Source organism: Bombina bombina, chromosome 11 (genome assembly GCF_027579735.1).
Source record: "Bombina bombina isolate aBomBom1 chromosome 11, aBomBom1.pri, whole genome shotgun sequence".
NCBI lineage: Eukaryota > Metazoa > Chordata > Amphibia > Anura > Bombinatoridae > Bombina > Bombina bombina.
The window spans coordinates 75,231,392-75,245,644 of NC_069509.1; the positions used below are offsets into that span (position 1 = coordinate 75,231,392).

At 38.6% G+C, this 14,253-nt stretch overlaps 1 protein-coding gene across 1 annotated transcript in view; it reads left to right on the plus strand.

Annotated features, from left to right (window-relative positions):
* Positions 1-14,253, plus strand: part of FLII (FLII actin remodeling protein) — a 116,333-nt gene that overhangs the window by 48,602 nt on the left and 53,478 nt on the right. Inside the window, exons 6-7 of the mRNA XM_053694603.1 lie at positions 6,733-6,894; positions 6,969-7,072. Coding sequence (XP_053550578.1) covers positions 6,733-6,894; positions 6,969-7,072 — 266 coding nt within the window. The remainder of the gene's footprint in view (positions 1-6,732; positions 6,895-6,968; positions 7,073-14,253) is intronic.

The window sequence follows — 14,253 nt, forward strand, 5'->3', positions numbered from 1 at the left end:
TTCCATGAAAGCCGAGATAGGCTCAGGAGTGTGCACAGGCGTTGAGAACTATATGGCAGCCGTGTTTGTAACAATATTATTATACGTAGAGACAATACAAATAAGCAAGAAAATATTCTACCCTAAATAAGGTTAAAAAAATTAGAATACAGTATAAGCAAACCGGATCTATCATGCGGTATTAGACATGTGCATTTGTTTTCTGATGATGAACCCTAAAATTAATATGTTTTTTTAAATTTTTTTGCATTTGTCTGAAATAACAACAAATAAGCAATCACTTTGAGTCAATAAATTTACAAATGCATGCAAAAAAATAAATTGTTGATTAGTTCAAAACATTGCTCTAAAAACATAAAGTACTTTCCAGCAGGAGAAAGGGGCTTCAAATTTACACATATTAATTACAACCCATCAATGTCATGGTCAGCTGATTTATTACCATGTTGGCCAATAAGTGTGTATACTCCACTGTTGCTTTTGGCTAATCCTGACCCCATTTTTTTTTTTGGTGCTGCTGCTTGCTTGTAGCACTAGCTATTACTTTAAATGTAATTAACTATTAGGCTGCTGCCCTAAAGACACTCCCAGTGACATTATCCCATAAGCGAATTCCAGATGAAACATTTTTTTTTCTTTCCAAAGGCAGGGAGAGTCCACAACTTCATTCATTACTCTTGGGAATATCAACACCTGGCCACCATGAGGAGGCAAAGACACCATAGCCAAAGGCTATAAATATATATATATATTTTTATAATAGAAGGTTATTTTATTGAGCAGTCGGCCTATCTATGTGTGCTGCTTAGCTCCTTGCCAATGCTTATTCTGCATCCGCAGTCCCCCGTTAACGCTATGACACAGGCAGTGCCCCGCAGTGGATCTTTATTTCTGGCTGGAGGTATTTTTTTGCCAGCAGATTTTTGTTCACAGCTTCATTCTGCGGTATCAGCTGCATTAAACGCCTTGCCTATCTCTGGGAAACGTAAGAGAAAGGTTAAGCATAGTTCCACTGTCTTGGGAGTTAACTCATCTATTAAGTCTGAGTTGGATAGTTTGTCTCACCTTTCTGAGGATGATCTAACCTTGGTTGCATCTGAAGGTGAGCTTTCGAAGTCAGAGGTATCTGACATAAAATCTCCTACTCCCGAGGAACCAAATTTTAGGTTCAAGGTTTAACACCTTCACTTTCTTCTGAAGGAAGTATTGTCTTTCCTTGAGGTTTTGGGTGCTAAGCTTCCTGAGTAACCTATTATTCCTAAATTAGATAGGTTCCAGAACTTCCCGGTACCAGTACGAATGGCAAAAGTTATTTCTAGAGAACAGGAAAAGAATGGAACCCCTTTCTCTCCTGCTTCTACCTTTTTTAAGATGCTGTTTCCGGTCCCTGAATCACATTTAGAGTTACTCTCACCAAGCGTACTACTATTCCTCTAGACGATAGTTCCTCTTTTAGAGATCCCATGGGCAGGAAGTTGGAAGGCTATCTCAGAAAGATTATGCAAGTAAATAAGGTTAGATATGAGCGCAGGGTGAAATCACCAAACTCCTGAAAAAAACCTAAGAGTCCCTAATATAGGTTATAGACAGTTATACAAATATAGCGCTCCTGTTTCTGCTATATTTGTATATCTCAGAAAGATGTTTCAACATATGGGTCTCTTATTTCAGCCAACGGCCGCTGTGGCAGCAGTCACAGGTGCTGCTACCTACTGGTGTGATTTGTTATCAGAACTAATTAAAGTTGAATCCCCCATGGATGATATTCAGGACAGGATTAAGGCTCTTAAGATAGCCAACAAATTGTCTGTCTGAATGCTAAGGCTTCAGGTTTTGCAGTTTTGTCGCGTAGAGCTCTTTGGTTAAAGTCTTGGTCCGCATAAATGATTTCTAAGACCAGGCCTGGACTCCATCATCTCCACTGTAACAGGAGGGAAAAGAGCTTTCCTTCCCCAGGATAAGAAGGGGAGAATTAAGAGTTGCCAATCCTCTAATTTTCGTTCCTTTTGCTCAGACAAACCTCAGCGGACTCAGTCCTCCTCTGAACCTGAACAGTCTAAGAGTACTTGGAAGCCCTACCAGTCCTGGAACAAATCCAAACAGGCCAAGAAGACTACTAATAACAAATCTGCATGAAGGGCCAGCCCCCGATCCGGGACCGGATTGTGTAGGTGGCAGACTCTCTCTTTTTTTTCTTAGAGGCGTGGGTCCAAAACGTTCAGGATCACTGGGTATTAGACGTTGCTCCCCAAGGGGCAAATTTCTTCTCTCAAGATTGTCTACAAGACTAGAGAAAAGAGCAGCCTTTTTAGACTGCGTTCAAGATCTCCTCTCCTTTGGAGTAATCGTCCAAGTGCCCTGATCAGAAAGGGGTCAGGGGTTTTACTAAAACCTCTTTGTAGTTCCCAAAAAAGAGGGAACTTATCACCCTATTCTGGACTTAAAATGTCTCAACAAGTTCCTCAGTCTCCACTTTGAAGGAGGGGACCCTATCAGGTCCATCCTTCTCTTGATCCAGGAAGGGCAGTTCATGACAACAATCGACTTAAAGGATGCATACCTTCACATCCCGATCCACAAGGATCATTTTCCGTTTCTGAGGTTCGCATTCCTGGACCAATTGGACTCATGGTATCCTCCATGGAAATTATTCCATTTGCTCTATTCCATCTCAGACATCTACAGCTAAGCAGGTTGAGGCAGTGGAACAGAGATCACACAAACCTGTTTCAACAAGTTTTTCTCTTTCGCTCCTTTTTTTTTTTTTTTCTCTTTTCTTTCTCTCACTCTCACTCATATCCCGGGGTGGACAATTGGGAAGTGGACTTCTTCAGCAGACAATCCTTTCACCCGGGTGAGTGGGCTCTCCACCCCGAGGTGTTCTCAGAGATAGCTCTCAGATGGGGGGGGGGGGTTCCGGAGATAGACCTCATGGCTTCTCGTCTCAACTCCAAACTACCCAGATATGGGTCGAGATTGAGGGATTCTCAAGCGGAATTGGTAGACGCATTAGCGGTTCTATGGAGGTTCAATCTCCTTTATCTTTTAACTCTTTTGGCCCTTCTTGCTCGAGTAGTGGCTCGCATCAAGCAGGAGCAGGCTCCAGTAATACTAATAGCTCCTTTGTGGCCACAAAGGACTTGGTTTGCAGACCTAATAAGAATGTCCTCCTCCCCTCCGTGTAGGTTAACAGTCTCGATTCTCTGAGACTGACTGCGTGGAAATTAAATGTTTAGTCTTATCCAAGAGAGGTTTTTCGGATAGTGTGATACACTTTAATCCAGGCTTGCAAGCAGGTCACTCACCGTATTTACACAAGATATGGCATACTTACCTTCATTGTGAGGAACATAGTCTTCCATGGCAGAAGGTGACGGTTACCCGGATCTATCCTTTCTCCAAGATGGTTTGGAAAAGGGTCTATCTGCCAGTTCTCTGAAGGGTCAGATCTCGGATCTGTCGGTCTTACTGATGTGCAGTCCTTTGTTTAGGCTCTGGCTAGAATCAGGCCTGTGTTTTAAACCTGTTGCCCTCCTTGGAGCCTCAACCTTGTTCTTCGTGTTTTGCAGCAGGCTCTGTTTGAGCCTATGCATTCTGTTGATCTTAAGCTTCTATCCTGGAAGGTTTTGTTTTTGTTGGCTATTGCCTCAGCTCGCAGAGTCTCTAAGATTTCTGCTTTACAGTGTGGTCCACCTTACCTTTATTTTCTATGCTGATAAGGCTGTTTAACGTACTAAGTTAAGTTTCCTACCTAAGGTAGTTTTGAATCACCACATCAATCAGGAGATTGTTGTTCCTTCCCTTTGTCCTAATCCTTCTTCCTTGAAAGAATGTTTGCTCCACAATATAGATGAATTCTATCTTCAGGCTACTAAGGATTTCAGGCAATCCTCTTTCTTGTTTGAGTTATATACTGGTAAGCGCAGGGGCCAGAAGGCCACTGCAACTTCTTTATTTTTCTGGCTGAGAAGTATCATCCGTTATGAGAAGGCTGGTCAACGGCCTCCTGAGAGGATAACGTCTCGTTCCACTAGAGCAGTTTCTTCTTCTTGGGCTTTTAAAAACGAAGCTTCTATGGATCATATTTGTAAGGCGGCTACCTGGTCTTCCTTACATACTTTTTCAAAGTTCCATAAATTTGATATTTTTGCTTCTGCTGAGGCAGCTTTTGGGAGAGAATTGTTACAAGCTGTGGTGCCCTCGGATTATAGTCCTTCTTTTTTGCCCTCCAGTTTTATCATTCAATGTCCTCTGGAACTTGGGTATTGGTTCCCAACAGTAATGAATGAAGTTGTGGACTCTCCCTGCCTTTGGAAAGAAAACAAAAAGTATACTTTCCAGATAAATTCCTTTATTTCCTGGCAGGGAGAGTCCACGACCCTCCCCATAATATTTTATTTAGGCGGCTTCCCTGTTATTTTTTCTTCTGGCACCTCTATACCCTAATGCAGAGCTTTCCAAACTTTTCATGTTGGTAACACACTTTTTAGACCTACATCATTTCACGACACAGTAATTCAGTTGTACTAGCAAACAGGAGGTTAAACTAACTTGTTTTAAGAGATACGGACACATACATCAATTATATAACAACGAAATGTATTTATAAGTAACAGTAATTATGTGCAAGAATTTAAAAAAAAGTTTAAGAACACCAGTAGCTACTTACTATTTTAATGGGATGTATGAGGTTGATGGGAAGAACAGTTTCTGAATATTTGGTGGAATATTAGATAAAGACACTCGCATTTTTAAGCTTCCACTTTCTATCCATATATCAAGAGCAGGAGCAGCAATGCACTACTGGGAGCTAGCTGCAAAAAAACCCCACTTTGACTTCTGACTTAAGCTCTGACTCTTAAGCATTTTAAAGGGACATGAAACCCAAAATTTTTCTTTCATGATTCAGATAGAGAATACAATTTTAAACCACTTTCTAATTTACTTCTATTATTTAATTTGCTTCTTTCTCTTGTTATCCTTTGCTGAAGAGTTTATCTAGGCAAGTTCGTGAGCAGCAGAGAACCTAGGTTCTAGCTGTTGATTGGTGGCTGCATATATATATATATACACCCATGTTTTCAGTTAGAAACCATTAGTGCATTGCTGCTCCTTCAACAACTGATACCAAGAGAATTAAACAAATTAGATAATAGAAGTAAATTAGAAAGTTGTTTAAAATTGTATTCTCTATATGAAAGAAAACAATTGGGTTTCATGTCCCTTTTAAGCTGCTGCACTCAGAGCTCTGCGAGTCCAACTGAGTACTGCCCACGCTGCAAACACATTGCTGTACTACTCACTGACTACGCATGCAGTCACGAGCCGATTGAGGAGACTACGGGGTCAATTTATTAAAGTCTGGTGGACATGATACGCTGTAGCGTATCATGTCCGACAGACATTGCTGAATGCGGACAGTATACGCTGTCCGTATTCAGCATTGCACAAGCAATTCTAGTGAACTGCTTGTGCAATATCACCCCCTGCAGATTTGCGTCCAATTGGCAGCTAGCAGGGGGTGTCAATCAGCCTGATCGTATAGGATTGGGCAGATTGCTGTACGCAGCCTCAGAGGTGGCGTATGAGTTAAGGAGCAGCGGTCTATAGACTGCTGCTTCTTAACTCCTTTTTCCGGCGAGCCTAAAGGCTTGCGCGGAAACAGGGTGAATTGGTCCAATTAGGCTAATAATAATTGACCCCTACTTGTGCAGTCAGGATTCAATGTGCCGCCAATGGGAATAGTTTCAGTTACCAATGAGCGGCGCCAATAGGTTAAGATGATCTGTGACCCACTAGGTATCAATCACGTGTCAACCATGTGATATGCGTAGCAGGCAGGCGGAAAGTCGGAAACCAAAAAAAAAATTTTTAAATATTTTTTAAAGTAAAAGAAATTAGTGCTGAAGCAGGGACACACTTACACACTGCCGCGACACACTAACGTGTCAAGACACACAGTTTAGAAAACACTGCCCTAATGTTTCTCTTGCTTTTCCTTGTTCCCTCGGCCGAATGACTGGGGGGGATAGGGAAAGTGGGAGGGATATTTATAGCCTTTGGCTGGGTTGTCTTTGCCTCCTCCTGGTGGCCAGGCTTTGATATTCTCAACAGTAGTGAATGAAGTCATGGACTCTCCCTGCCAGGAAAGAAAGGAATTTATCTGGTAAGCATACATTTTGTTTTAGTGACCAGCAATTCATCCCTAATGTTCTGTCTGTGCAAATGTCTGATCTCTAGAGCCCAGGCTTATATAATTGTGCAGAATTGAAGTGTGAAAAGTGAGCATCTTGTGTATCTTAAAGGGACACTAAAGTCAAAATTGAGCTTTTATGATTCAGATAGAGCATGCAGTTTTAAGCAACATTCCAATTTACTCCCATTATCAAATTTTGCACAGTCCTTTTTATATGCACACTTTATGATGGGCCAGCTCCTACTGAGCATGTGCATAAGTTCAATGTATACGTATACTTGTCTCTGATTGGTTGATGGCTGTCATATGATACAGGGGCCGGTAAATGGGCGAATCAGATTATTATTAGAGTTATTACATTGTTTTTGTATTATGCACTTGTTTAGTACGCAAATTCTACCATATTTAACAGCCCTTTAAATGGACATAAGACACATTTTTATAAATGCACCGCAAGTGTCAAAATAAATAATAAAAGTACATTGCGATTTTTCTTCTTCTTTTTACCAAAACGTACATTTTTCATATTTCTTTAGCATTGACCAGATCCCAAACCAGCTGTTCATTAACCTCACGGACCTGCTGTATTTGGACTTGAGTGACAACAAACTGGACAGTTTGCCCCCCCAGATGAGGCGATTGGTTCACCTACAGTCCCTGAGTCTGAATAATAATCCACTCATGCACGCCCAGCTCAGGTGAGAACAGCGGGGAAGAAAAGGCCAGGGGTAAAATAAAATATTTCTGCAACTTTTTATATCCTCCTGTACAGGCAGCTTCCTGCAATGATTGCTCTACAGACCCTTCACCTGAGGAACACACAACGTACCCAGAGCAATTTACCCACTTCCTTGGAAGGCTTAACCAATCTATCAGGTGAGTGGCAGTTATCATGGGCTGAACTCCTTCAGAGACTGAGTGACACACTATTTAAGGTCAGTTCTCCTGTGTTGTGTGATTCCTATGAGATCAAACAACCTCTGAAATCTGCAACAAATTTGTATTTATCTCATCTAACATGTAATGTGGTTCTGTAACACTAAAATCTTCAATATCGCCACTAAGCAACTAAAGTGCAGACAAGAATTAAACGATAATCTGATAAAAAAAAAAAAGAAAAACCCTAGGTTGAGCAATATGGGGCACTGTTTACCTAATATTGCACAACACTTTCAATATTGCAAAAATATAATAATAAATAACATTCAAAATAAAGACTGAGATATACCAAAGCCACATAAGATGTAAACAATATTCCACTGAATTCACAAAATATGTGTAAATAAAATATTGTCACCGTAATGGGTAAGTCCCAGAAGTCCCAGTGGATCTTACTAGATAAAAAGTTAAAAAGATGATCCGTAAATAATACTTAGTCCACATAGATGGTGAACACTTTCTTGCAGGTGTCTTTCTGAACCCCTTCCGGTGCAGCTGACCTTAAGATCTTGATTGTAGTCAGATCTTCTTAAACAAAACTGGAATAGAAGAAAAGAGACAAGCGCAAATCGCGATTCACTGTACCAGTTTATTACAGTCAGATCCCTGACTACATACAATTTCTCACTTACAAGATACAAGATAAAAATGTGCCTGTAGTGTCGACTCAGCCACTCTGTTATTCCGGTCCGGCTTATAGGTCTCCAATAGTCTGTTATAATGGCATCGCTATCAATGTATCCCCATTTCTTTTATTCTACATATATAGCCACATAGATAGGTTTCTAAATATATATTCTGTGGAAAGCTGTATATATTTGCATTTGCCTTTTTTTGCTCCTTGTAATACAGATTAACAGGTAATTATAAATGTGAGAGTAGTATCTCTTTAAGAATTTTCTTCAAAAGAAATCATGAACAGGTGCTCAGACAAGCAGTGACCAAGTGCGCATATGCACGAAACGTTTGCTGTCTGCACCTGTTCATTTACCTGCATTCTGCACTTTTGTGATGACCGTTTTTATCCATAATTGGTTTTACATGTGTTTACATGACTTGAATAAAGACTTGGATTTTTTTACTCGTATGGGCTTGGAGCGCATCTTTCTTCCTACATTTTGGATTCTATTACTATAAGGTGCACGTTGGCAGACGTGCTAGGAAGAGCTGCACCTGCCTATTTTTTCTTGGGAAATACTCCCCTTACCCTCTCTCCATTGAGCCTCATGTCATTTATCATCCAATCTGGCCGAGGGACTCCTGTAGTGCTCCGTTGTGCAGGTCTTGAATCTCAATGTCTCCCCATCAGTGGATAAAGCCGCCAGGAAAATAGTGTGCCATATGCCGACAAAGGTACACAGTCCTTCAAGATATTTACTTATCACCCGAACGCGTTTCTTTTTCTCACGGGTAATCTTTGTCAACAGGAAGTAGACAAATAACAGAGTGGCTGAGTCGACACTACGGGCACATTTTTATCTTGTAAGTGTGAAATTGTATGTAGTCAGGGATCTGACTGTAATAAACCAGTACAGTGAATCGCGATTGCGCTTGTCTCTTTTCTTCTATTCCAACACTAAAATCTTACTGAAATCATTAAACTCACACACATTAGATATCAAACTGTAGTCTGCTTTAGAATTACTATTTCTTTCATGTAATTAGCAAGAGTCCATGAGCTAGTGACGTATGGGATATACATTCCTACCAGGAGGGGCAAAGTTTCCCAAACCTTAAAATGCCTATAAATACATCCCTCACCACACCCACAATTCAGTTTTACAAACTTTGCCTCCCGTGGAGGTGGTGAAGTAAGTTTGTGCTAGATTCTACGTTGATATGCGCTTCGCAGCAGGCTGGAGCACGGTTTTCCTCTCAGTGTGCAGTGAATGTCAGAGGGATGTGAAGAGAGTATTGCCTATTTGAATTCAATGGTCTCCTTCTACGGGATCTATTTCATAGGTTCTCTGTTATCGGTCGTAGAGATTCATCTCTTACCTCCCTTTTCAGATCGACGATATACTCTTATATATACCATTACCTCTACTGATTCTCGTTTCAGTACTGGTTTGGCTTTCTACTACATGTAGATGAGTGTCCTGGGGTAAGTAAATCTTATTTTTTTGTGACACTCTAAGCTATGGTTGGGCACTTTTATATAAAGTTCTAAATAGATGTGTTTAAACATTTATTTGCCTTGATTCAGGATGATCAATATTCCTTATTTCAGACAGTCAGTTTCATTATTTGGGATAATGCATATGAATAATTAATTTTTTTTCTTACCTTAAAAATTGACTTTTTTTCCTGTGGGCTATTAGGCTCGCGGGGGCTGAAAATGCTTCATTTTATTGCGTCATTCTTGGCGCTGATTTTTTTGGCGCACAAATTTTCTTTGTCATTTCCGGCGTCGTACTTGTCGCCGGAAGTTGTTTGTGATTGCGTAATTTTTTTGACGTTTTGCGCCAAAAATATCGGCGTCGCCAGATGTGGCGTCATTCTTGGCGCCAAAAGCATTTAGGCGCCTAATAATGTGGGCGTCTTTTTTGGCGCTAAAATATATGGGCGTCATTATTGTCTCCACATTTAAGTCTCATTGTTTATTTGCTTCTGGTTGCTAGAAGCTTGTTCATTGGCATTTTTTCCCATTCCTGAAACTGTCATTTAAGGAATTTGATAGATTTTGCTTTATATGTTGTTTTTTCTATTACATATTGCAAGATGTCTCAGATTGACCCTGGATCAGAAGCTACTTCTGGAAAAACGCTTGACTGAGTTCAGTCCTACCAAAGCTAAGTTCATTTATTTTAAATGTTATGAATGTTTATCTTTAGCTATGGTTTGTAATAGGTTATCATGATAAACTTTTACATGCAGAATCCATTTGTATTTATGCTTTATATATTGCCATTCTTTTTACATCTTATGTACAAGAAATATTTAGAAGATTTTTAAGAAATATTTTTGTGATTCTATTTTAAAGGCTTTTTCTGACTTTGTGCCTTCTAATAAAATGTTTAGGTCTTTTTCAAACTTCTTTTTTATTGAAGTTTCAAATGACCAACAACATACTGATTTATCCTTCTCTGATGATGGTTTTTTCTCATTCAGAATTTTCTTCATCAGATATTGACACTAACAAATCTACTTTTTTATTAAAGTACATTTGTTCTTTGTTGAAAAGGTGTTGATTATTTTGGACATTAAGGTAACTAGTTCTTTTTCAAGACTAGCTAACACTATTTCTGCTTATTTATTCTTCTGTGTTTTCAGAGGTTTTTTTCCAATTCCTTATACTAGGGAATGGAATAGGCTGAGAATTTTCTTTTATTCCTTCTTCAAAGGTTTTAAACTATACTCTTTGCCGGCAGTTTAATTCAATTTGGAGGGTTCTCCAATTTATTGGGGCTATCTCTACTCCTACTAATTATGCTATTGTTTCTATAGCAAAATAGTATTTATTTTCCTTTAGATGGTTGTATCTTATTTATGGAAAATTATTTAGTTTCAGGTACCTTTCTTGGACCTGTGATTTATTTGGATGTTGCAATTGCTTCAGTTTTTCTGTTTACTTTAAGATCAAGTATCAGATTATGATTTATTTTAGCATTGTTAAAGGGACAACATTTACTAGACTAGGTGCTGTTGCATTTGTCTTGTTGTTTTGCATTTATTGATTATGCAAGTCCACTGTATTGTCTGGTCTTTTAACTGGACTATCATGCTAATAATTTCATTTGTGTCTTCATTTTATTGAATATTTTCGCAAATGAGGTTTAATATATGTCTTTAGCTGTTTGAGCTAGAAGAATTTTGTGATTTCTAAAAATCCATATTTCTTTTGTTCTAAGATAATCAATTATTTGTTTTATAATTGGATTCAATTCTTAACTGTTACTCTGGGCTTCAAGATTGAGTTCTAAGACTAAAACTTTAAGCTTATACTAATTTGGTTGTTCTTATTAAGGAATGAATTCCTGAATTCTTTCCCAAGTAACATGTTTTTAATTGGAAATTGTTTCAGTTCGAAATCAGCTCCCTTAAATTGCGATGTATGTGCCGTATTCCAGCTTGGCTGGCAAGGGGCAGTTTAAGACTTTTTTGAAATTTATTTGGTTCTATTCGGTCCAAATTTCTTTGATTTTATTCCAGTAAGGCTAACACTTTAAGTGTGTTTCGGTCCTATATATTTTGGGTACTGTTGAAGCATGGCTGGTCACCCGTGGGGTTCAAGCGCTCCTCAGACCTGGAATCTTCTGGGGTATTTCTTCCAGTTCCATTTTTAGGAACTGGGTTTTGGAGTTTTTATTCAAACTATTCTGCCTTTTTTTGGTCAGTGATAGCATTATTTGTTTTCATTAGATACAATAAATGCATATTTTTTCTGTATTTATTCAGATTATTTTCTGAGGATGCGGAATCTCATACGATTCACTTTGTTCTTCAGGACATAGAGGATCTTTTTTTCAAAAGCTCTTGATTCCTCTCACAAGGGTCACCTTTTTTAGGTTTCCAGATAGTTTGTGTCACTGTCTTTGTCTCTATCAGACAAGGGACAATTTTATTGGGTTCCGTCTGTCGGTACCTTTAGTCTCTATTATTTCCTTCAGTTGCTATATATGCATAGAAGTTTTAGGTCTTATGGCCACAGCATTGGATTCAATTCCCTTTGCTCATTTTCAATAGACAGAACCTTTCCAGTCTTTTATGCTGAATTATGGTGCAGGGATTCTAGGATTTCGCATTTTAAATCTTCAAATCCTAATATTTATCTCTCTTGATTTGGTGATTAAGATCACCATCATTTAGTTCTCAACCTGGACCATGATCTCTACAGATGTGAGTCTTTTTGGTTGGGAGGCTGTCTGAGGATCTCTGTCAGCACAAGGGGTTTGGAAATCTCAGGAGGCGAGATTACCATTTGATATTTTAGAACTCCGTGTTTTCTCAGAGTTTTTCAGTTAGTTTCTTTTTGAGGAAGAGACGTTTATTGTTTTTCAGACAATATCACAACTATGGTGTATGTCAATCATCAGGGTAGGACTATCAGTCCTTAGGCTGTGACAGAAGTGTCTCGGATATTAGCTTAGGCTAAATCCAGCTCCTATCTAAATTCTGTGGGTTTTTTTTTTCCCAGGTATAGATATTTGGGAAGCGGATTATCTCTGTTAATCAAGCTTTACATCCGGGAGAATGGTCTCTCATACCCAGATATGTTTTTCAATTTTTCAGATGTGAGCATTTCTAGAAATAGATCTGTTGGCATCTCATCTGAATAAAGAACTTCCCAGGGGCCTATTCAGGTCCGGGGATCCTCAGGCGGAAGTAGTGTATGCATTGACATTTCTTTTGAAATTATCTTTTTGCCTATTTCTTTCCGCCTCTAGTTCTTCTTCCAAAATGATTTCCAAAATTCTTATGGAGTATTTGTTTGTTATGCTGGTGGCTCCAGCATGGCCTCTCAGGTTTTGGTATGCGGATTTCATTCGGATGGCCAGTTGCCAACCTTGGACACTTCCGTTTTAAACCAGACCTTCTTTCTCAAGGCCCATTTTTTCCATCAGAATCTCAAATCATTAAATTTGAAGGGATGGAGATTGAACGCTTGGTTTCAGGCTCGTAAATCTGTCTCTAGAAAGATTTATTATTGAGTCTGGAAGACCTACTTTTCTTGGCATTCTTTTAAAATTCATAGAATTTTATTATTTTTTTCAGGTTGGTTTGGATAAGGTTTTGTCTGCAGTTCTTTGTTAGGACAAATCTCTACTCTTTCTGTTCTTTTTTCACAGAAAGATTGCTAATCATCCTGATATTCATTGTTTTGTTCAGGCTTTGGTCCGTATCAAGCCTTTCATTAATTCAATCTCTCCTCTTTGGAGTCTCAATTTGGTGCTGAGGGCTTTACAGGCTCCTCCGTTTAAAACTATGCATTTTCTGAACATTAAATTACTTTCTTGGAAAAGTATTGTTCCTTTTGGTTATTTCTTCTGCTAGAAGAATTTTTTAGCTATCTGCTCTTTTTTGTGAATATCTTTTTCTGATTTTTCATCAGGATAAGGCAGTGTTACTTCCTGATAGTCATCATTTTTTTCAGGTTTTGATTTGTATCAAACCTGTCATTAAGCCAATTTCTTCTCCTTGGAGTCTTTATTGGGTTCTGAAGGTTTTTCAGGCTCTTCTATTTGAGCATATGCTTGCTCTGGACATTAATTACTTTCATGGAAAGTATTGTTCTTTTTGGACATCTCTTCAGCTAGAACAGCTTTTGAATTATCTGTTCTTTCTTGTGAATCTCTTTTTTCTGATTTTTTTTCATCCGGAAAAGGTGGTTTTTGCTGTCCTCATTTCAATTCTTACCTAAAGTTGTAAATTCTAACAAACATTAGGAAGGAATTATTGTTTTCCTAAGACTTCTTTGGTGAGATTCTTACTTTCTATGTTAAAGCTATTCAGATTTCAGATAGACTTCTAGTCTATTTATCTTTTCTGGTTTTAGGAAGGTCAAAAGCTTCTGCCATTTATTTGGCATCTTGCTTAAACTTTTGATTCATCATGCTTATTTGGAGTCGGGTGGATTCCCGCCTCGGAGGATTATGGCTCATTCTACTAGGTAAGTTTCTACTTCCTGGGCTTTTTAAAGAATGAAGCTTCTGTTGATCAGATTTGCAAAGCAATGACTTGGTCTTCTTTGCATATTTTTACTATGTTCTACCATTTTGATGTTTTCTCTTCTTAGAAGCAGTTTTGGTAGAATGGTACTTCAGGCAGCTGTCTCAGTTTGATTCTTCTGCTTATAATTTCAGTTTTTTTCATTATAAAAATTGAAACTTTTTTGATTTGGGTAGTGGATTAATTTTTCAGCGGAATTGGCTGTCTTTATTTTATCCCTCCCTCTCTAGTGACTCTTGCGTGGAAGTTCCACATCTTGGGTATTTATTATCCCATACGTCACTAGCTCATGGACTCTTGCTAATTACATGAAAGAAAACATCATTTATGTAAGAACTTACCTGATAAATTCATTTCTTTCATATTAGCAAGAGTCCATGAGGCCCACCCTTTTTTGTGGTGGTTATGATTTTTTTGTATAAAGCACAATTATTCCAATTCCTTATTTT